Raw genomic sequence first — 21323 nt, 5'->3', positions numbered from 1 at the left:
CTAAACTTTCAATTCTGCCAATTCTTTAGGTGGCATCCGGTAAGGCCTTCTAGAGACGGTGGCAGTACTAGGTTCTAGTTCAATTGTAAACTCTACCGCTCTATGCGGCGGTAGACCAGGAAGATCCTCTGGAAAAAAACATCTTTAAATTCTACTGGCTTCTGGTGAAGCCCTGCCAAAAGGGTACAGAGGAAACGGGTTCACCCCAGGACGCCCGATAAATCCGCTCTCCTTTTGGTGGAGGAGAAGCAAAAGAAAATAGCTCCCCGTAGCTCCACCCTCGCTGCGTGGTCATCGGACCCTTTTGTCCACCATCGACGCAGGGGCAATAGCAGCGACGCGGTGGAGCTCTATGGCTGGGATAGGGACGCACGGTGGAGGACGGCGGTGCTGGGGTGCACGGCGGAGGGAGGTGCCGCCGGGCCACGTGGCGGAGGACGGCGCTGGGGCACGGGGCGGAGGGAAGCGGCGCTGAGCCGCACGATGGAGGACGGTGGGGCTGGAAGCGGAGGCGCTTGCGCCAGTGGATGGCAGCGTTAGGGTGCAAGGTGGACGGAGGTGGTGCTGGGCGGCGGGTCGGTGGCGGGAGGTGCTGGAGCCAATAGTGGAGTAGAGGATGAGAGGCGCTGGGGATGAAGCTGCGAGCGGATAAGAAGAGAACAGGATTGATGGAAGAAAAATGAGATGAAGGAAAGAGGTAAAAAAAGATTAAAAAGGAAAAGAGGAAAAAGTCAAAGAAAAAATACAGCATATTCGGCCGCAAGAATAAGCGGTTGTGGTTGTTTATTCTTGTCTCAGTAAAGTATTGTAGTTTGTGAGAGAAGAATAAGCGGCTGCAGCAGCCACAACCGCTTATTTTTTCAGTCGAACAAGATCATAATGACGGGTATTGTGGACATTTCACATTTTTATCCATTTGAGATAACAGAGAGAAGTTATTTTGCCGGACGTTTTTCCAATGATACAAGTCAAAGTCAAACAACAAAACCACCTCACTCATTAAAAGAGCCACAGCCCTGTGGCTCCCGGCAAACGAACCTTCCCGAAACCCCCAACCGAGTCGAGAAATCGTCGAGAAGGCGAGGAGGCGACCGGACCGCGCGCGGGATACTCAACCGAGTCAGCCTCCCCGGCGGCGTCGCGAACCCTCCCGAAACCCCCAGCCCAACGGTCTCTCCCTTCTTCCACCTCCTTCCCGAGGCTCCTCCCCCCGTCTCCACATAAATGCCGCGCGTCCGGCCGGCCGACGGCCCGGCACTCAGAAAGCAAGAACACGCAGGGAAACCGAAAGCGCTCGCGAGAAGGAAGAGGGGAGAGAGAGGACGACGACGGCCTGGGACCCGCGGACCGCATCGCCCGCCGGTAGCTGACGCCATTCGGCCCCGTGGATTTTTCAAGCTTTGGTGGTTGGCTTGTCTGTCTGATCCGCGCTCTGCTGCTTTTCTCCGCCCGCCGCACTGTGAGTGCCCCTCCTCGATCGCCTCGCCTCCTCTATTCTTTCTTTCCCCTCTCCGGATGGATTTGGGTGTGCTTTGGATGCGTCCGATTGCAGTAGCCTGTGCAGTTTTGCTCTGGGAAATCATGCTGCGTCTCCTGCGGATTTTAGGAGTACAGTATGCAAGCTGTTAAATTTCGGTGTCCACATTTGTAATCACAGAATGTCTCGTTACTCTGCAAAGCAAATTCAGAGAAATTGCTGCTTGAGTCGGTGCTCTACTGCAACAAAACTTTCCGTCCCTTTTTTTTGTTGAATGTGAAAAATCAGGTTATTTAAAAGGATTGGAGGAAAATATAATTAGTAGAGTACCGTGGCCGGCCTGCGTGTAAACAAAAGTAATCTTTATTTGAAAAAATAACGAATGCCTAATTGGGGGGAAAAGGGATGTATGGGTCAATTATCGAACACTTGAATATGTGAGAGATTACCTTACATGGAATTGGAAGTTAAAAGAAATGTGCATATGAGCAGGTTCCTAATATGAAATGACCTGGTTTATTCTTTTTCCACTAATTACCCAGCGAAAAATTCTCCTTTTCTTTTGTTTTGTGTTCAGTGCTCCATATAATTTTTTCCGGTGCTACCGTACAAGATTCTTTTTGAAGAAGAAGAAGCAATATGCTTTTTGAACAATTACGAAAATTTGTAGGTGCATCTATGATCAATTGATGGGGAATCATATGGCTAAGAAAATAAAGTAAATACTGTGGCTCAGCCTTGTGTCATGGTTCACACTCAACTTTAGTACAAACTGAGACAACAGTTAGATGTTACTGCTCATGCATAAAAAAATTTGGGGTGCACTTTACAAATTGATATACAACAAATATATGAAACATCACAGCATGTCTTCCTTTCTGTCTTCTTTTTACTGTCTCGTTTCACTATTGCGATCGAGAGGGGAATTCATTCCATTTCTAAAACAGGACACTTAGTTGAGTCAAGGTTGGATAATCTAGGACTGATCCCATTCTGCAATACAAACAATTATAAACTGTTCCTGATGAGTGCACAACAAGGAACTGAAATATTGACTTGTGATAATACTTCCGTAGCATTCAAATTCGTTGTTTATTGGTCCAGAAGTGATCCCTATCCTTCTACCAATTTAATGTAATTGGTGGCTGTTGGCTATCAACAGCTGCTAAATTATTTTCAGTGCCTTTTGTTTTCTGAATTAGCTCTCCGTTCTGCTGTTGTTCGGTTGCTTGTTCTTATTCAGAACTAAACTGACCATGCATGACTCTTCTTCACTGCTGCAGGTATCAAAGCCATAGTACCTGTTTGGCAGGTCTAGGCATCTACCCTACTAGTATATATAGACTAGTAAAATAATGTATCCTGCAAACCACTATATGGATCCATACCACTCACACTACAGAAATCACAGTCCCTACCCTTACTATCCTCCTCATGGATGGGAAATTCCATCCGGTCACCCTCAGCCCATGGACTCATCCTATCGGCCACCAACCTATGGACCTTGGCCATACAATGCTGGTATGCATCATCCGCATCCTTCCGAGTTCCACTGTTGCTGCAACCGCACGTATCCTCCTGATTACTACAGTTTCAGACCCCCATTACCTCAAGAACTTCCACCCCCTCATCTATATTATCACGGGCCATTTCCACAGCATTCAAACACCTGCCTTTCTTACTTTGTCCCACCACATCCTTATCCTGTTGATCAAATGCCATATGGTTATGACAAGCTCAAGAGCCATTGCTGTGGATGTCCAAACCATGTGTGCCATGGGGCAGATAAGAGCAATGTGAAAATCGAGGAAGAAAGGCCTGATGTCAAGCTTGAGAGTGAGTACAAGGATGCTGATGGTGGCAGTATAATTCGCCATCCAAACAACCAATATCCGTTCATATGGGTGCCGTCTGGCAACATGGAAGGCAAGGAGAATGGAAAGCGTTATGAATTCTCACCTCAGCTCTTGAAAGAATGGGCTCCTATGAGTAGAAAGATGACAGGGGATGTCAAGAAACAAAATCAAGACAATCAGTTCTTAAATGGATGGGCTCCTGTGAGTAGTAAGAAGACAGAGGATGTCATGCACCAAGAGGAAGGCAATCAGAAGGAGAGGCAGTTCCATTGGCCGATAGTTTGGATGCCTGCAGGATATGATGAGCCGAAGCAAAAGGCTAAAGAGCTGAAGATAGAAGAGTCCCCAAACAATTCTGAAGAGGCTCCTCAATCACCCAAGATCAAGATCATTCCCCTGTCATGGTTTGAGAATGGTCATCATGATCAGAAGCCAGCTACCAGAGATGGATCTGGAGATCATGGTGACAGATCGGCAACTAAGAGCCAACCTGCAGTTACTGAACATCGAGATGGCATGACACTGGAAGGAAGCCCTAAAACCACTCCAGCTGTGCCTAAAAGAGTAAACAATGAGAGCAAACCTGCAAGGGAAAACTACAAGACCATTCCAGTCGTGCCGGAGAACAAGATTGATGAAAAGAAGGCCAGTACCTACAGAATCATTCCGGTCACTAAAGAAAGTGATGAGAAGAAGACTGGCATGAGTGAAAAGGAAGAGGCAAAGAAGGCCAGCAATGGTGACAAGGTAGAAGAAAATGGGAAAACAAAACATAGTGAATCATCAACAGCTAAGCATTCAAAATTGCCACCAGTATGCTTGCGAGTGGATCCCTTTCCAAGAAAGAAATCTGGAAATGGTTCTTCAAGGTCTCCCAGCCCACCAACCAGGAAGGACGGTGACAAGGCCAAGAAGGACGTGAAGGAGGCAGCCCAAGGCCAGAACATGGAGCCTAAGCAGTCTGATACAAGGCATATCACTGTGTCTGAGATTAAAGGAAAATCACCTAATGAAATGGATAAGGGAATGCAGTTTAGCAATAAAACAGTGCAAGCTGCTTCTGTGGAACATCCAAGGGAGGAAGAAGTTCCCACAAGTAAAGATGAGCAGAAGGTCCAAGCTGGTAGCACTACCATTGGCACTCAAGAAAATGCGGGTGCAAAGAGTTTACAGGGAAGTGCTGTGCAAGAAAAAGAAAACACTGGTGCAGAAAGCTTCATGGGATGTGACGAAAGCAAAAATGAGGATGAGGCAGTAATTGAAAGTGAAGCTGCAAAAGATGATGCCAAAACATGCAAAGCCAATTTATCAGAACCAGATGCTGCAGTTTGTATTCAGTCTGCATACAGAGGGTATGATGTCCGAAGATGGCAACCTTTGGATAAGCTCCGGAAGATCAGGAATGTGCATGAACAGATGCAAGGTGTGAAGAAGCAGCTTCAATGCCTTGAAGATTCTTGCAAGAAGCCAACTGAAAAAGAGCAAGTGGCCATTGGTGAAACTATTATGAATTTACTCTTGAAGCTTGACACAATCCAGGTATCTTGTTTTCGTTTCAGTTTTTATCCTAGGAACAGGTTTGACTTGTTTCTTTATGGTATTCTTTTGCTACTAGCTGGGCTATTTCTAAGACCATGATATGCTTGTGCAGGGCTTGCATCCAAGTGTAAGGGAGGCTAGGAAGTCTGTTGCTCGAGAACTGGTTTGCTTGCAGGAGAAGCTTGATACTTTATGCAAGCAACAATCTGGGGAGTTTGATCACACAAACAGTGATGAAGAGAAATCAGAGACGACCGAGAACGGTATCCAAATTGTAGCTCCTACCATAACAACTGAAGCTTGCGACAAAGTAAGTATTGCCTGTATAATAATGCTTTGTAACCTTGTTGTCCCATAAAAATTGATTTACACCTTAATGATGCAACAAAGTTACTTTGAAATACTAATTTTAAAAGAGATCTCAGGAGGAGAGAGCTGTGGAACTGGGTAAGGTAGAAGAACCATCTTCAGTGGACACCATGGAGCCATACAATGCAGTTCCATCTGGAATTCCCATGGAGGTAAAGCAAGATGCGGATGCCAGTAAGAAGAATGAAAAAGAGGAGTCATGTGTCACCACAATGGAAGAAGCAAATGAACAAGTAAGTTAACTTTCAATTTCCAGTTTGATGCTCTTCTGTTGCAACCTTGGTAATATGAGACTGTCTTGTTGAGTATGGAGTATTTGCTCACATTTACCATTATATGCAGTCTGCGTTAGCTGTGAAGTGTTAACAAAATTTATGTATTGATTTTAGAGAAAAATAAACTAATGCAGCCTTCATAGTACTAACAAAAGAAAATAATAATCATCGCCCTTGGAGCCTGCATCTGATTTCTTCATAAAAATCGACTTTAATTTACAATTATGATTTAACTATTCATATTCAACAGGGAAAAGCTGCAGGACAGTTCGAGTTACAGGTGCCATCATCGATGGATACGTTAAGTGATGCAGCTTTGCCAGAACATCCCACTGACAACCAGGAGCTCAAAATTGAAGAATCAAATGCTGTTTCAGTGGAACAAGTGGATGAAGTAAGTTGTCTCTTGTCATCCATATTAGTAGTCATTGTTTTAACCTTGCAACTAGATACTGATAGTGTTGCTGTTGTCAACAGAAGTCAGAAGTCGAGGGTGAAGGAAAGGAGGCCATGTTGCATGATGCAGCTTCAACAGGGGACTCTAGTGGGCTGAAACAATGCACAGCTTCAACAGAGCAGAGTCTGCATGCTAAATCTGAATCAAATACAGGGTTGTCTTATGATTCCACTGAGGGCATTAATGCCAGTGCTGTGGCAGCATCGGTAGAAAGTGGAGTCACAAATGAGAAGGTGAGTTCTGTTCTTATTTATTGAGGATAAGCTCTATTCTGATTAAATTTGTGAACAACATATTAACACTGAGAACATGAAAACAGGATGGCCCAGTTAACGGTCAGGACCACGCAACTGCAGCTGTAGAAAACCTGGAGCTGAAACATGATGTTTCTCCTGCTGAAGAAGATCAGCAAAGAGAGTTGAGCGGCCCAGTTGTTCATTTGGAGGATTCATCAATATCTTTACAGGATGAAGAACAACATGATCTAATTCCTGCAGATGACTCTGTTATGTCTAATACAAAAGATCAATTAGAGGTAGCCAGGGATGTCAGCATGCAGGAACAAGCTGTGGATACCGTGCAAGATTCAACGAAAGAACAAGATGGAATGCTGGAAGATTCAACGAAAGAACAAGATGGAATGCTGGAAGATTCAACGAATAATATGGAACTCTCTGCTTCTGGAAATGCAGAAAAGCCTGATCAGCCTGCCTTGCTTGAACCAGTTTTGAAGTCTGACTCAGCCTCAGCCCCAGAAGAAACTGTCGTGGGCGAGTCTGATGACACAGTGCAATGTGCGGTTTTTGGCAAGGATAAGCCACCACATGAGGATCAGGAAACTGAAGCAACTATTGACAAGCTAACAGGAGGTTCCACAAATGATGGGGATTCTCTTCCTGGGACCTCTAGGAAGGAGCCTGACATTCAGGAGAGTCATCCTAACCTTGCAGAAGAGGCAGACAGTACAAGGGATGAAATAGTTTTCCCTGAATTGGACAGCTGTGAATTGTCATGTCCGCATGAAGGTGGCATCACAGAGCATGAGAGATCTGGGATGGAGGTGTCATCAGAGAGCCAAACTGAAGCCCAAAAGGAGCATGCAGATCTGGCGGTGTCCAACACAGAAGAATGCATTGAGACACTGAAAGAAGCTCCAGTTGACGCATCGACAGCAAATTCTGCTGAGGATGTTGGCGTGCAGGTGTCTGTAACTGAAGAATGCACTGAGATGCCAGAAAACTCTGCTGAAGATGTTGGTGTGCAGGTGTCTGTGACTGAAAAATGCACCGAGATACCAGAAGATGCTCAAGTGGGCGCGTTGGGAGCAAATTCTGCCGAGGATGTTGGTGTGCAGGTGTCTGTGGCTGAAAAATGCACTGAAGGTGCAGTAGGTGCAAATCTTGCTGAAGACGAAGCTGATAACCTGAAAGAAGACATCACCGTACAGAAAGAGAACAATGCTTCTGAGGAAGCTTTATCTGCCGGTGCAAGTCCACTCAATGATTTGAAGGACAGCGATGAAAAGAAACTGGCCGAAGAGAACCAGCAGCTGAAAGAACTTCTGCAGAAGCTGCTTGCGTCCGGCAACGATCAAATGGGGGTCATCACAGACCTAAGCGAGAAGGTCAAGGCACTTGAGCACAAGCTGGCACGCAAGAAGAGATCAAAGGTGAGGGTGCACAGGCCGTCCAGGCATGTGACGGCCAAAGTCCACTGAAAGGATGATCTCTTGAGGTTTGAGATCGTGGTGTATGGATCCCATGTTACTGCTTGTATCCATGTTTGTTTGTGCAGTGTACATCTGTGTTGCCGCACTCTGCTGTGTGCTGGGAACACAAGGTCTTGTATGTGCTGTATTTTGTGTGTATGTGCAATGAACCCAAGTTGATTTAATGTTTTGTTGTCAAGTGATTGGGACGAAGTCTGAGTCGGTATACGAGCTGAAACTGGTGAGATATTGTGCTGGTGTTGCACAACAGCACCACCGATACAGATCTCTACAATATGCCAATGGGTAAAGGTATGCCACAATCCGGAGGGAAGGTATCAGTCCTCGTGTGTCGTTTCCATTTTGCATGCAGAAAAGTTGACTTGGGATTGTGAGCTGGGCTTGTGGAGTTCAACTCTGTGCTTGACCAAATGCTTATGCGATCGCTGTGAAGCCATTGGTTCAGGTATGGATCTCTAAATCTGAAGAAAGTTAGCTCCAATACTGTTGTGCACGTAGGTGTATTCTAGTATGCCGCAGTTCAGTAGTTAATGGTCATACCACCAGCTTGTCAAGCACTCGCCAACTCATGCAAACAAGACGGCCAGTCTACTTTTGCAGCGCCTGGAATTCGAGTACATGCTGTTGGATCATAACCACTTGACCCCCAATGTCTTTGAAAAGTTCGTCGAACATGTAAGGTGGGCAGATGCAGGTCAAAGCGAAGATAAACAAAATGCAACCCCGGAAAGAAAGGGACTTTAAATTTGCCAGCGAAACCAACCAAATCATGGGCTCTGCACTCATCTTGTTTATTGGTTCATGGCGAGCAGGTAGATCCATTGTAGAAAAAAGTACTGGGAAAGAAACTTGAGAAAAGAATGTGAGAGCATGGCCAGCATCATAAGATATCCTGTCGTTGGAACACACTCATCAGCAACATTGTCAGCAATTCATGCCATCCCCTCGTGACCGAACCCTGTGGACCATCGCTCGGGATTCCAAGAAGCGTGGAGCCCCTCCAGTAGCAATGAGCGTGCTGGCGTCTTCAATCGAACTGTTGGAAATTGTCTGTTTACTGGGAGAGGCGTAACCATGAAATTTCGTCTTTCTTTTGCTGATCATAACATAACTGTGAGAGAACACAACTTTTGGTGAGCCAACTGCTGTAGACGGTATCCCTGCCAAGCGCAATTGTGTGCATCTCAACATATAGATTCGGCTGTTACCAGGCGTAGCAGTGTGTCAGCACTTGATGGTTCATAAGCGAGCGTGTGCATTCATGGTGATGAGTGTCGGTATGTGAATGTGAATATCTGTATTTGTACTTTGTTGAGACAGAAAAATAGATAAATCTTGCTCTTTGAACTTGGAATTTTGATCATCAGGTCTTAGCATCCCTATGCTGAAAAGAGTCCTAGCTAGATAGCTAAGATCGATGTCACTCGAAACAAGGACACAAGGACAGCGATCGAGTTGATGCTGATAAGTGATATCCATTTGTCATATGAACCTCTCCTGATGCTCAATATCTGACAAGATTCCCCATACATGTTCCATCAGAGGCCCTTGCCAAGGATCTATTTTCTTACAAATATCCTGCTCTTCCAGGTTACGTGATGGTTGAGCCATTGCAAAAGCTTTGCGATGCCACTGGCGAGTGAATTGATCTATGCATCGAAATAGCTATTAGGAAAGTTCTCAAAAGATTATTCTTTATAATTGGCTGCTTAATTGTATATTTGTATGTAATTACAAAAAAGAGAGTACATGGAGGTGCACTCTGTAGCCCATATGACCATTCAAATATTTTGAACGTTCCAAATTATAAGTCATTCCAACTTTTTTGGAGAGTCAAAACATTTCAAGTTTGACCAAATTTATACAGTAAAGTACTAACATTCATGATACCAAATAAGTACTATTAGTTTCTTCATTAAATATACTTTCATAGCATATCTATTCGATGCCATAAACTTGATCCTCTCTATAATTTTGGTCAAACATAAGATGGCTTGACTCTCTAAGAAAGTTGGAATGACTTATAATTTGGAACGAAGGGAGTAATATGACTATTCAAATATGAATTTTATGGACTATGACAATGCACACAATAGATTTGAATCGGTCCAGTGCTAAGGCATGTTTTTTGCATTCGCTTTAAGTATGAACTTTGGTGGTGAAATGTTTCATTACAAGGCTTGCACGAGGTGCAAATTAATTAAGGATGGCTGTTGCTATTCTTTGCAGTTGTTGGTCCCCTCTACTAGAAAACTTCATCCGGAGACTCTGATTTTCAACTGAACTAAATCCAGCTTCAAATTCATACCTTCAATGGAAAGGAGGATTTTGCTTTCGATATGAAAAATCGAAACATTCTCCTGACAGGTGGCGAGGCGTCGCTGTTGTTACAACAGTGAGAGTTTAGGGTTTTAGTTACATTTGTAGTTGGGTTTGATTTAGTGGCGCCAACACTAGTAGCAGTGTTGGATCTGGAAAGACATCTATGGATGTAGCACGTTCTACAGCTAGCTGAACACAAGTTCAATTTCTTGTACACCGCCCATAATTTATTCTAATAACTTATTCCACTACTTGTACACCACCCACTAATGAGGTAGCAGGGTTTGATTTTGTTGTGTGTGCTCATTCACACGGGGCCCCACAAAAAGAGATAAATCCACCCCTCTGATTTTCCATGGACGTGCTTCTTCATTCTTATTTTCCTTGTGAAATACATCTCTTTTCCTCTATAGATGTATGCCATGTATTTCCATGTGAAATTCATTATTGGCCCTAGTTCAAAACATGAAAATATCACAAAATTGTATGGGAATTTGGTGTGGACATCAAGTAGTAAAGAGTTTTCCTTTTCCTTTTAGTCAAGTGGAGGAGTCACAATCTGGGAAATGCATGCGGCCCCTTCCAAGCATTCTTGAGCTGGGCTTTGATACTATTTCTGGTGGATGACTCAAAATGCTCTTTGCAGTTATCATGGTCTTATGTGATGGTGAATTGCACTAACACTATAGGTCTGGTCTGCATCCGACTCATGCCAACTCAGAGTTGGAAAAGCAAGATCTTAGCTTTCTCATGCAACATGAAAAGGCACTGAGGCATGCTTACCATCACATGGCACATATATACATAGTAGTGGACACTAATATCTATAGTGGCCATTCTCATTAGTGCACTAGGTAGCATGCCTTTCAATATTTTTTTGAGCATGGTTGAGATCCTACTGCTTTGCCACCACAAGAATAATGTTGCTGTCAGGTGGCTTCACTTCATAAAGTTTACAATTGGTAGGCAAGCATGCTCATCTTCCTTTTAAAACTGCAACTTGAAATTTCTGAAAGGATGGCATGGTGAAACTGGGCCTTGGATTGAGTGCTGCGGTGATTCAATAGTTTGAAAAAGTAGCATGCTCCTGTTCAAACAGTCAAACTCTTGTTCCAAAAAGCAGGAAAGACAACACAGGACAGGCGGCTAGGCATTGCCACATCTACAAGCAATCTCAAATAGGAATGGGCAGCAACCTCACACTCCTCCCTATGAGGGCTAGCATGTACGCTTTGGCCTCTTTGGTCATTTTGGAGCAGTGACATGAGAGGGGAAATGGCACCTGCAAAAGGTTGCATTTATATTTATGTATCATGGAAGATCACTAGATTCTAGTGCATGCAGTGGACACAGCAGCAAGCAACAAGGCTGATGAGTTGTGGGCATGTGATGTGCTTGCACATGGAACAGAAACAAATTGTGTGCATCAGCAGGCTGGAGTGTCCAAATGCAAGGGCAGCCTCAAAGCTTTTGTCTGCCTGTGCAAGACGCCAAGGCGTGCGCCTTGTTTGTCCCTTTGTTTGTATCCACTGCACCTAGTGTGAAAACGAGGCTAGGCAAGCTTCCATTGCTGCTGTGTGCTCTTGACTCATTAAATTGGTCCCTACCACAATATGGCCTTGATATGCTTGTGGTGGACGAAACAGATATGCATTGTCTAGTCATACGTAAAACGAAGCATGCATCTGTAATATTAATCTCCCATTTTAGTCGGTTAAGTTTGCCACCTATTTTGCTAAATCGATAATATATGTTTAGTTGTTAAACTTGATGAGGCTTCTTAAAACCTACCATCATATATAGCCGTTCTTTATGTTTTTTTGTTTAGTATAACTAGGAAAACTATTTTGGTACCATATCATTTTTTTTTGCTAGATTCATTTGGTGTCTTAACTCTCAAGTCTATTTATTGATAGAGGTCTTAAATGCATGTATTTAGGGTAAAAAGAAAAGAATGAACACAATGTCAAGACTGAGACAAGAGTGGATACGTATGAAGTGTTGTCCCTATCAGTCACAATGTTCTTGGTAGGTCTGTCATGTCAATTGGATAGCAAGCTACTGTGACAGTACAAGATTATTACATTATTGGTGGGCTGGAAAAGTATTAAGATTTTTCATGTAAGAACAAGTATGATAGCGTTGTTACTGTAGTTACAACAGCATGCTTCTCCGTTCCTACAATTTAAACAAGGCACAAAAAAAAAACGTGGCTGCACGTTGCAATTCCCTTCAGACATAGGAGTCCCTAGTACCCCCTGATCAGTTGTATGATAGTGAATGAATTCCCAAACCTTTTACACGCTGCATGTCACTTTTTTTTTTATCTTTTTCAATAGATTTGGCTTCATATTTGGGAGGAGAAACTTGTTAGTTTTTAGGGAACTATGTTTTTCCTCTCTTTTTTTATATGAAAAATTCTGATCAGCAGAAATTTGGAAAGCTTTGTTCAATCTTATATTATTGCTGTGTTTTACAATATGCTATTGCAAATTTGCAATGAGTTTGTTGTACAGCAGATGGCACTAGCAATTTCCATATATTTGTTTATTACACACGGCATCGCAAGCAAAGCAACAAATTAAGTTGAGGCCCACAGATACAGGTGAGCTCACACCTTTGGTGACCTTAGAAAGGAGCCTAGAAGCAAGCGTGCAAATGCATAGGAGGAGGAGGATAGGGACGGAGGAGGAGGCCGCATGCATGCCGCAAAAAAAAAAAACAAATTGCGATGAAGGGGATGGGTCCTGAGATAAACAATTTTGTTGTGACCTGTGTGAGTGATGCTGCAGATGGAGCAGGGTTAATTAGGTAAAGGTGGTCCATGGTGCCTCATCCACCAATCATAAAATAGGCCTCATCCAACTTTCTCCCGTGGCCCTTCTTCGATGGAACATCAAATCCACGCATAGGAAAGTCCTGTTGTAAAATAATATCTCCACCACCATAGCCAATGTATCAACGCCAAGGGAAAAACAAAAGGAAAAAAGCAACAATGTTTTGCAAGAAATGAATTAAAAAATATGTAATTAGGATTTTTATTTGATGAAACTTTCCATGTAAAATTTTAAAAGAAAACATTTGTGATCTTACTTTAAAAAGTAAACAAATTTCTCCCCGTCAGCATGAATGGCGTGCCTGAGAAAACTCATGGTGTTACAAGCCAACCATGGTGTAGCAAGCAGCAGCTCCGTCGTGGTGGGTGCTATCACCAACCAACATGGCACAAGCAAAAGGTTTAACTTTAAAAAATAAGATCTTAGGTTTTTGTTTTCAAAATTTAACTTTGAAAGGTGTACAATGTTCAAAACAACCTATAGTTAGGTAGTAACATGTAATTTTATTGCAAGTTAATTTATTAATAGTCTCTTATAAAATGTATAGTTGACAAATTACTTGTTCCACCTTGTATATATGTTGGAGTTTCTATACACAATGAATGACCGATTTAATTGCCTCGTCGATCAGCTCATGTAAGTCCGTATCGTGAAATCCAAATGTGACTGATTTCAATGCATGTGGCCTACCAAACAAAAATCTAACCTTAAAATACATCACTGGAATATTCGAGCTGGAACTTTGTAAAAGGAAAAAAATTGGCAGGAGAGTGCTATGTAGAATTAGATTAGCGTTGGCAGTACCATGACATGACAATAACCTTCGAAGATTAGCGTTGTCAATTGGATCCGTCCGGTAGAGTTAAAGCGCACCTCCCATAGAATTTTTATTTCCTCTTCTACCCCTCTCCCTCTACTCCACTATCTGAATACCATTCTACCCCCTCAGCTCGACGCTTTCCTCTTTGAAGCTGAACCGCCTCTCCCCATTCTCTCTAAATTTTTTGCTTAAAGCAGGCACCTTCCCCTTTCTTCTAGTTCTCTTTCAACCTCACCGCCCTCATATATAGTACGCTATTGTGGCGCTCCGCTAGACACGACAGCCATGGAGGCCCTAACCTAATGTAGAGGGAGGAGGAAAGTCCACTGTTCCATATCTCTTGAAGTAGAAGGGTAGAAAGGCCCCTCACCTTCCCCCCATTTCCAACCCCTCTCACCCCCACCAGATTGGGGGAATTCCGTACCCAATCCAATTGGTGCCAGCCACCCAAAGCAAGAACTTGTCGACGGTATCCAATATCCTCCTCTCTATCTCTTTCTCTTGGTGCGGGAGTTTCTTGGTTTTTGATTTGTGGGGGAAAGATTTGAATTTTTTTTCCTATATTGTTTCGTAGGCGCTGAATCTTTCTTCAATTTCTTGAAAGCATCATAACCCAAGAGGACCAGGCGGCGGCGGATGACTCAAAAAGGGAGCATCTTTTCTTCGATTTTGGTTCTTAAGGACATGTAAACGCGTCATCTTCCTCATTATGTTTATTTGCACCGGGACTGGATTATGTGGGGGGAGAGTTTTCATTTGTACTATATGCATTAATATGCATATTAGTGTTTGATTTTGTGCGGGCCTCAAGGATTTGTCGCCATTGGTCATGCGTTTCCTGGTGCGGTTTTGGTAAAATTTGGTTGGTAGATAGTTGCATGTGCTGGTTGCTTTATTTGTCTGTGTCTTTAATGATCGTGATGTGGCTAGTGGTGGACACATAATTTTACAAATGACTGTACATAAATATTCATATTTTATTCCTAAATCTATATAGTTTAGTATGTGATTTTACAAGCAAAATATCTTTATTTTAAAATAAAAATAAATCTTTATTAACTGCTCAATAAGAAACTAACAAACATATAGGAGCACACATGCTTTATATGCTTTGAGAGCGCAAGTTTATTGGTTTTGTTGAGCTGTCTCATTTGGGTTACAAGTCATGGCACATCTCACCAGTTCTCCAGAAATTAATAATCGATCATAAAATAATTGTACTAACCAAAATACAAAGTATGGCTATTGCTCCCATATGACCATATTTATTTTGAGCATATACACTTCCATTTTCTATATATAAATATCAATATCTTTTCTTTATAAAAGTTGTTATCTAGAAGCATCTTTACGAGCAATAAGCTTTACATGATTTCTATACTATCTTTGAAGAATTATATATCTATTTAATTTCAAAAATATTCTAGAAGTATTCTTTGCGAGGTAAAGATTTTTGGAAGCGGCAACCAACATGTTATGTAAAAATATCTAAATATTTTTATCAAATAAGGAAGGATTAGCATTTATAATCTCCATTAGAATAAATGATGTGTATATATGCTGAAATATTCTATAACTTTACCGGTGTAACATATGATGATATATGTGCAAATCATTTTTAATGAATTTTAATTTTTATGATTGCTTCTCTTAGGTATTGGTAGTCGGTCCCATCTTTTGCAGATCAAGATGCTAAGATCGTCCAATAGCTGCATGATCAATGGTGTTATTCACGTAGGCACCTATAGAGGAACCGATAAGGTATATGCTTAAGGTGTTATGGAGATTCACTTATAGCAACACAAACTTTACCTTTGTGCTCATTGATGGTGCGAATGTATGTGATGTTGTGGCCCATCATATCCGAGCCTGGCATGACCTCCTTCCTTCATGTATGTCCATTTGCACGTGTGGATTAGTTACCTTTAGGGTCTTGATGCTATCGTTGTTGTTGATGTGTGATTTATGGCTCTACAACCACAACTCTACTCGACGAGCTCTCTCGTATACATGTTCTCTGTATACAACCTTGCTACTATGTGGCATGCTGCATTTCATGACTACCTTGTGTGCGCTTCCGGTATACTTCAGGTCATCATCGCTGCATATGGATATGCATCCAATCTCGTTCATTCACTGCTGTCCGGCAGCTTCCAACGCTCATACACATAGCAAAATATGGACGAGAATCCTAAACCATATCAAACTTTCATCTTCCTTCGATCCATTCGGCTCCCCGACATTTGCTAACATTGCAGGCGCATGCATACTCCTTCATGGGATCTCCCGTGGCACCAAAATGTACGTACACATGCATAATTTGATTTTTGGGTTCAACGATTTTTAATTTTTTAGAATTTCTTAATTTATAGGGTCCTACGGTTTCTTGAGTTCGTGTGTGTATTGATCCTCGTGGTTACTTTTGAAAAGTTCTATAAATTTAATACATATTCTAACTACAAATTGCTTTGATTTTGTGTTCTATTCTATGCTTACCTTGTGTGCGTAGCTCACATGCCAAATGAGCTGACTCGAGTTGCTAACGATCAGAGCTATGGTATATTTTTTCTTGTTTTATTAACAAGCCAAGCTGAGCCGGCTTGTAAGTCTAGCCGTGGATCAGTAAAAAAAATAAGGGCTAGTTTGGCAAGGTTCTGACTATGGCTAAAACAGCTTCAGCTGTGGCTACTCTAGTAGAGCAACTCTCTAGTGGAGCCGAAGTTATTTTGAAAAACGTTTAGCACAATGGCTTCTCCTATTTTCTGTTTATAGATATAAAATGTTAAATATCCAATATACCCTTACATATTTGACTTGTTTGTACAAATGAGTTTTAATTTTTTATTAATCTATAATGCAATTTCATATGTAATAAAAAGATTAGTAAACAGATTAATGAATATATTATATAACCCTTTGTTTACTTGTTTAATACACTTTTATGTTTTTCCTTTTTCCACCATAATTTTTTTTGCCTTTTGACGCTCTATTCTTTTCCATTGTTGTCCTTATCTCCTTATCCGCTCGACCGTGGTAGCGATCCCTCGTTGATCCGCCGCCATGCTTCGAGCTCGGCGTCCCACTCCCCCACGGCAAGGCCATATGCCTGCTCGCTCGCCGACCCGCTCCGGGCTCGGGACACCGCTGCCTCGCTCCGGCTCCAAAGCACCACTCTCTTGCCGCTCACCTCTGCTCCGGTCCTAGCGCACCGCTCCCTCGTCGCCCTGCTCCAGCTTGTTGAGTGGCATTTTGATCGTAATATCTGTGAATTTGAGAGCCAGTTGGTCCTTGCGCATGCGGGGAGCTACTTTTAGAGGGATCTAGGGAACTTCTTCGCCGGAGGCATTTGCCCTTCTGCTGTTTGGTAGGACTTCAGGTGGAGCCGGTGGAGAAGCACATCCAGAAACGCTAAAGAGGGTCTAAATTTTATATTAATTTGGTGGGGACACTAGACTCATTATTATATTCAATTTTAATAATTTTAATAGAAAGCTACTGGAATCATCGAATGTACCCTTCTTTTACCTGCCCCCGACTTAACTCCAACCGACTGAATTCGTTGCTGGACTACAACCGCCCAGTCTGTCTTCTCCAACCCTGACCGGCTGAGGCGCCCCCCTCCTCCCTAGCACCCGTGTGTGCCTCGCGGCTGAGCCCCCTTCTCCCCCGTGCCTAGACTCTGGCTTTCGTTTCCCAGCGGCCAATTTTCCCTTTCCTTTCCCTTTCTCCGCTCCACCCTCTCGGCCTTATTTCCTAGCGGCGCCGACAAGGCGAGCACCTAGGTCATTTGTTGGCCGACCATCTGGCCTTCATCGGGCGCCGACGACGAACATCCGACAGGTATGCCCACCTATTCCTTTCCTTTCCCGCGATGCGAAATTGAACCCCCGAACCCTGGTGTATGCTATTTATATTTGGATATGACCATGTATTGTTCGAAATTTTGAATTTTTTCAAGCAATTATCGGGTGTACATGTGTACACCCATGTTCTAAGGGGATGTTTGGATCCCTAGACTAATATTAATACTTTTAATTAGTATTTAAATATTCGATGTGATAGGGACTAAACTTTAGTTCCTATCTCCAAACGGGACCTAAACTGGATCCATGCCTGCAAATTGAATGTGGTGGTAAATAATCTATGTTTTCTCATTGGAAAAAAAAAGAGAGGTTCCGCGGCCCCTGGATGTTTTCTCTAAACATCTCCAGCAGATTGCTCATATCACACTACCAAAATAGCTTCTCTCCGTCTCCAATAGTTACTTTTGTGTTTTTTTATCCTTGCTGTAGCAGACTATCAAAAACCAATCTCCATACTTCCTCCGTCCCAAAAGAATGCAACTCTCGCTTCCCGAGGAGTCAACTAATTTAAATTTTGACCTAATTTATACAAAATAGTACTAATATTTATGGTACAAAATAAATATTAATGGATTAATCTTATAATATATTTTTTATAATAAATTTATTTGGAGAAGTATTTTATTTATAAATTTAGTCAAAATTAAAACTGCTTGACTTCTCGAGAAGCAATAGTTTGCATTATTTTTTCGAGGGAGGACATCCCTAGCACGTGGGGCCCACGAGTCATAGTTTTTTTTTCTTTTCCCTCCCTCGCTCCTTCCTTTAACTCCCGTCTCCCCGCACCTCCCCCTCCGCTCAATCCGCTGCCCCTCCCTCCCTTCCATCGTCGGCGGGCTCCCTCCCGACGGCGGCGCGAGCCTGGACGGCCAGCGCACGTCGCACCCCTTTCCCCCGCGACGGCCACCCGCGGCCCCCTTCTCCCCCGCGCCTGGCCCGACGGCGGCGTCCACGCCTTCTCCTCGCGGGGACGCCCCGTCCCGGCGGCGGCGCTCACTCGCTTCTCCTCCCTGCGCCGGCGCCCGCCTGTCCGCCCCCTTCGCCGGAGGTAGGCTCCCTCTCGCTCGCTCCCTCCCTCCCTCCCTCCCTACCCTCCCTCTCTCTCTCGGCGGGCTCGGGTGTGCAAGGACGGCCGGAATTCCTCGACACGGCGACGTCACGGTTGAGCAACGGCGCGCGAGCGGAGCGGAGATGTCCGGCGCGCCAAGCTAACCGTCGATAGGGGATAGGGGTGGAGAGGGCTGCTTCTCCCCTACATCAATGGGAGAGAAGCTGAGTTTTTGGCAATTGCAAAAAAAAATGGTATTGGGGAAGAGATTGGTAGTCTGCTGGAGCTCTCTCTCTCTCGTCTCCAAAATCTCCTAAATGGTAGGTTTTTGGTATTGGGGGTGAATATGAGCAATCTGCTGGAGATGCTCTGTCCATGTCCCTGCTATTTCTTCCCCCCGAGATCCGTCTCATTAATAGCTGTTTTTGTCACATTTATCTGTATAATTCTCATGACAGAAAACAAACATGAGGACTAAAAAGTTTATCTTAAAGTAAAAAAGAAATGATTGAGAAGAGCTCCCTATATTTGTTAATCTAACTGTCTTTTCTGTCATTGGAAGGCTAGATTGGTCAGGTTTGATTATTGTCCCTTTCATTTAGCTGAGTTTTGTCTCTTAAAGAAATGGCATTAGTTTTGGTGTTTGGTTCTTGTCAGTTGTGATGAGCTGTGAAGTGTTTTCTTCTGAGATGTAGACAGCCACCAAGCGGTTTTGAATGTATCTGCATATGGCGAAGTGGACTATAGAGTGGAAGCTTGAATAACTGGACCTTGATTGCCCTATTTACATGCACTCTATACTCACAGTAAAATGTTTTTGAGCTTAAAATACTTTGTTAGCTCTGCATTAGAGGTTTCCACATTTAAGTAGCATTATCCCTTATTTTGTTTTGCAATATTATCTCTTGCAGGGTTTTGTATTAGCTACTGTTTTTCACTGGATGGTGGTAATGGGGTCAGAAGAGTGGGAGCTGTATCCTTCTTACATTGGTTCACAGGTCATGGAATACAGACCGATCTCTGAAGACAGCGATGATGATTGGAATGGGGATGTGGCAGTGCCATTGGACGCTGTCCTCCCTGATGATCTCTTGGAGAAGGTTCTTTCCTTCTTGCCGGTTGCAAGTATCATAAGATCTGGGTCTGTCTGCAAGAGGTGGCACGAGATTGTGCATGCCCAAAGGCAGACATGGAGTAAAATGGTGCCTCAGAAGCCATGGTACTTCATGTTTACTTGTAGTGAGGAGGCAGTTTCAGGTTTTGCCTATGACCCAAGCCTCCGCAAGTGGTATGGGTTCGATTTCCCTTGCATTGAAAAGAGCAACTGGTCTACATCCTCATCGGCTGGGTTGGTGTGCCTGATGGACAGTGAGAACAGGCGCCGCATTATGGTGTGCAACCCCATCACTAAGGACTGGAAGCGGCTTCTTGATGCTCCTGGAGGCAAAACAGCTGATTACAGTGCTCTTGCCTTTTCAGTGGACAGGAGTTCTCATCAGTACACCGTGGCTATTGCAAGGAGCAACCAGGATCCGTCAGAGTATTATCAGTGGGAGTTTACAATCCATTTGTATGAGTCGGTCACTGGTAATTGGGTGACTCCCTTTACTGGAGTATTGCTCGGATGGAGAGGAGGTGACGAGTGTGTCATCTGCGATGGAATACTCTACTACTTGGTGTACTCCACAGGAGTTCTGGTGAATAATAATGAGCATCGCCATTGTCTTGTCATGTATGATCTTGCTGCAAGACCGAACCACTCTTCTTTAATGAGCATGGCTATTCCAGTGCCATGCGCTCTTACATGTGGCCGGCTGATGAACCTAAGTGAGAGGCTTGTGCTGGTTGGTGGCATTGGCAAGCAAGATAGGCCTGGGATCATCAAGGGAATTGGCATTTGGGAGCTCCATAACAAAGAGTGGCGTGAGGTTGCTCGGATGCCTCACAAATTTTTTCAAGGATTTGGTGAGTTCGATGATGTTTTTGCAAGCTGCGGGGCAGATGATCTTATCTACATCCAGAGCTATGGGTCCCCAGCTCTTCTCACCTTTGAAATGAATCAGAAGCTATGGAAGTGGTCAGTGAAGAGCCCTGTGTCAAAGAGGTTTCCGCTGCAGCTGTTCACTGGTTTCTCTTTCGAGCCAAGGCTGGACATTGCTTCCTAGTGTTCCTAATTTGTTCTACCTCCACATAATCCTTACATTGTATTTTGCCTGGTTTTGGAGTGGCCAAAGTCGGGATGAGATGCTGCCATTGGAAGAAGCTTGAACACAACATGTTCAATTTTATAGATCTTATTCTATTCATTGCTGGGTGTATTGGGTATATCTTCTAATTGAAGTGATCAATTAACTTTGCTGATCTTTTTGTTAACTTGGTTGGATAGTGGAGGGAGAGATGATGTCAACGAATTACACAAGAACTATTGTTTCGGGATTACTTTTCTTGTCTCAGAAAATTGGACCACTCCTGTTTTACTGTCTTTAAGTCTCTGCGGCCACTGAATTATGTTTTGTTTCGTTGTAACAGCATTTGCTAACATACAGTACATAACACATCTGAGCATGAAGCAGTCCTTCCCTGTTGGACCAGTACTACTTAGAACAGAGTACCTTCTATGGCTTCCTTGGGAGCCATTTATGACAGCGGAACCTGTTACTTTGTTAGTGGTCGCATGCCTTTGTTTCTTTACAAATATAAAATCAATCTGCCTAACACTGACCCACCAAAG

At 43.4% G+C, this 21323-nt stretch overlaps 2 protein-coding genes across 2 annotated transcripts; both read left to right on the top strand.

Moving 5' to 3' along the window:
- Window positions 1-1102: 1102 nt before the first annotated feature.
- LOC101763408 (BAG family molecular chaperone regulator 6) lies at window positions 1103-7894 on the top strand. Its single transcript, XM_004951216.3, has 7 exons — window positions 1103-1459; window positions 2761-4872; window positions 4985-5182; window positions 5298-5474; window positions 5767-5910; window positions 5994-6206; window positions 6293-7894. Exons 2-7 carry the CDS (start codon window positions 2833-2835, stop codon window positions 7688-7690), a joined length of 4170 nt encoding a protein of 1389 aa, XP_004951273.1. The 5' UTR covers window positions 1103-1459; window positions 2761-2832; the 3' UTR covers window positions 7691-7894.
- Window positions 7895-18329: 10435 nt separating this feature from the next.
- LOC101763004 (F-box/kelch-repeat protein At3g61590) lies at window positions 18330-21100 on the top strand. Its single transcript, XM_004951215.3, has 2 exons — window positions 18330-18592; window positions 19504-21100. Exon 2 carries the CDS (start codon window positions 19534-19536, stop codon window positions 20755-20757), a length of 1224 nt encoding a protein of 407 aa, XP_004951272.1. The 5' UTR covers window positions 18330-18592; window positions 19504-19533; the 3' UTR covers window positions 20758-21100.
- The last annotated feature ends 223 nt before the right edge of the window (window positions 21101-21323 follow it).

This window comes from Setaria italica, chromosome I (assembly GCF_000263155.2).
Source record: "Setaria italica strain Yugu1 chromosome I, Setaria_italica_v2.0, whole genome shotgun sequence".
In the NCBI taxonomy this organism is placed as follows: Eukaryota; Viridiplantae; Streptophyta; class Magnoliopsida; order Poales; family Poaceae; genus Setaria; species Setaria italica.
Note: the sequence above shows the minus strand (reverse complement) of the source record. Positions and strands in the feature narration are given on the sequence as shown.

Coding starts and splice junctions, on each gene's coding strand:
- LOC101763408 (XM_004951216.3), top strand. CDS start 2,833: ATGTATCCTGCAAACCACTATATGGATCCATACCACTCACACTACAGA. Junction 4,873..4,984: donor TGAAGCTTGACACAATCCAG/GTATCTTGTTTT, acceptor ATGCTTGTGCAG/GGCTTGCATCCAAGTGTAAG. Junction 5,475..5,766: donor TGGAAGAAGCAAATGAACAA/GTAAGTTAACTT, acceptor CATATTCAACAG/GGAAAAGCTGCAGGACAGTT.
- LOC101763004 (XM_004951215.3), top strand. CDS start 19,534: ATGGTGGTAATGGGGTCAGAAGAGTGGGAGCTGTATCCTTCTTACATT.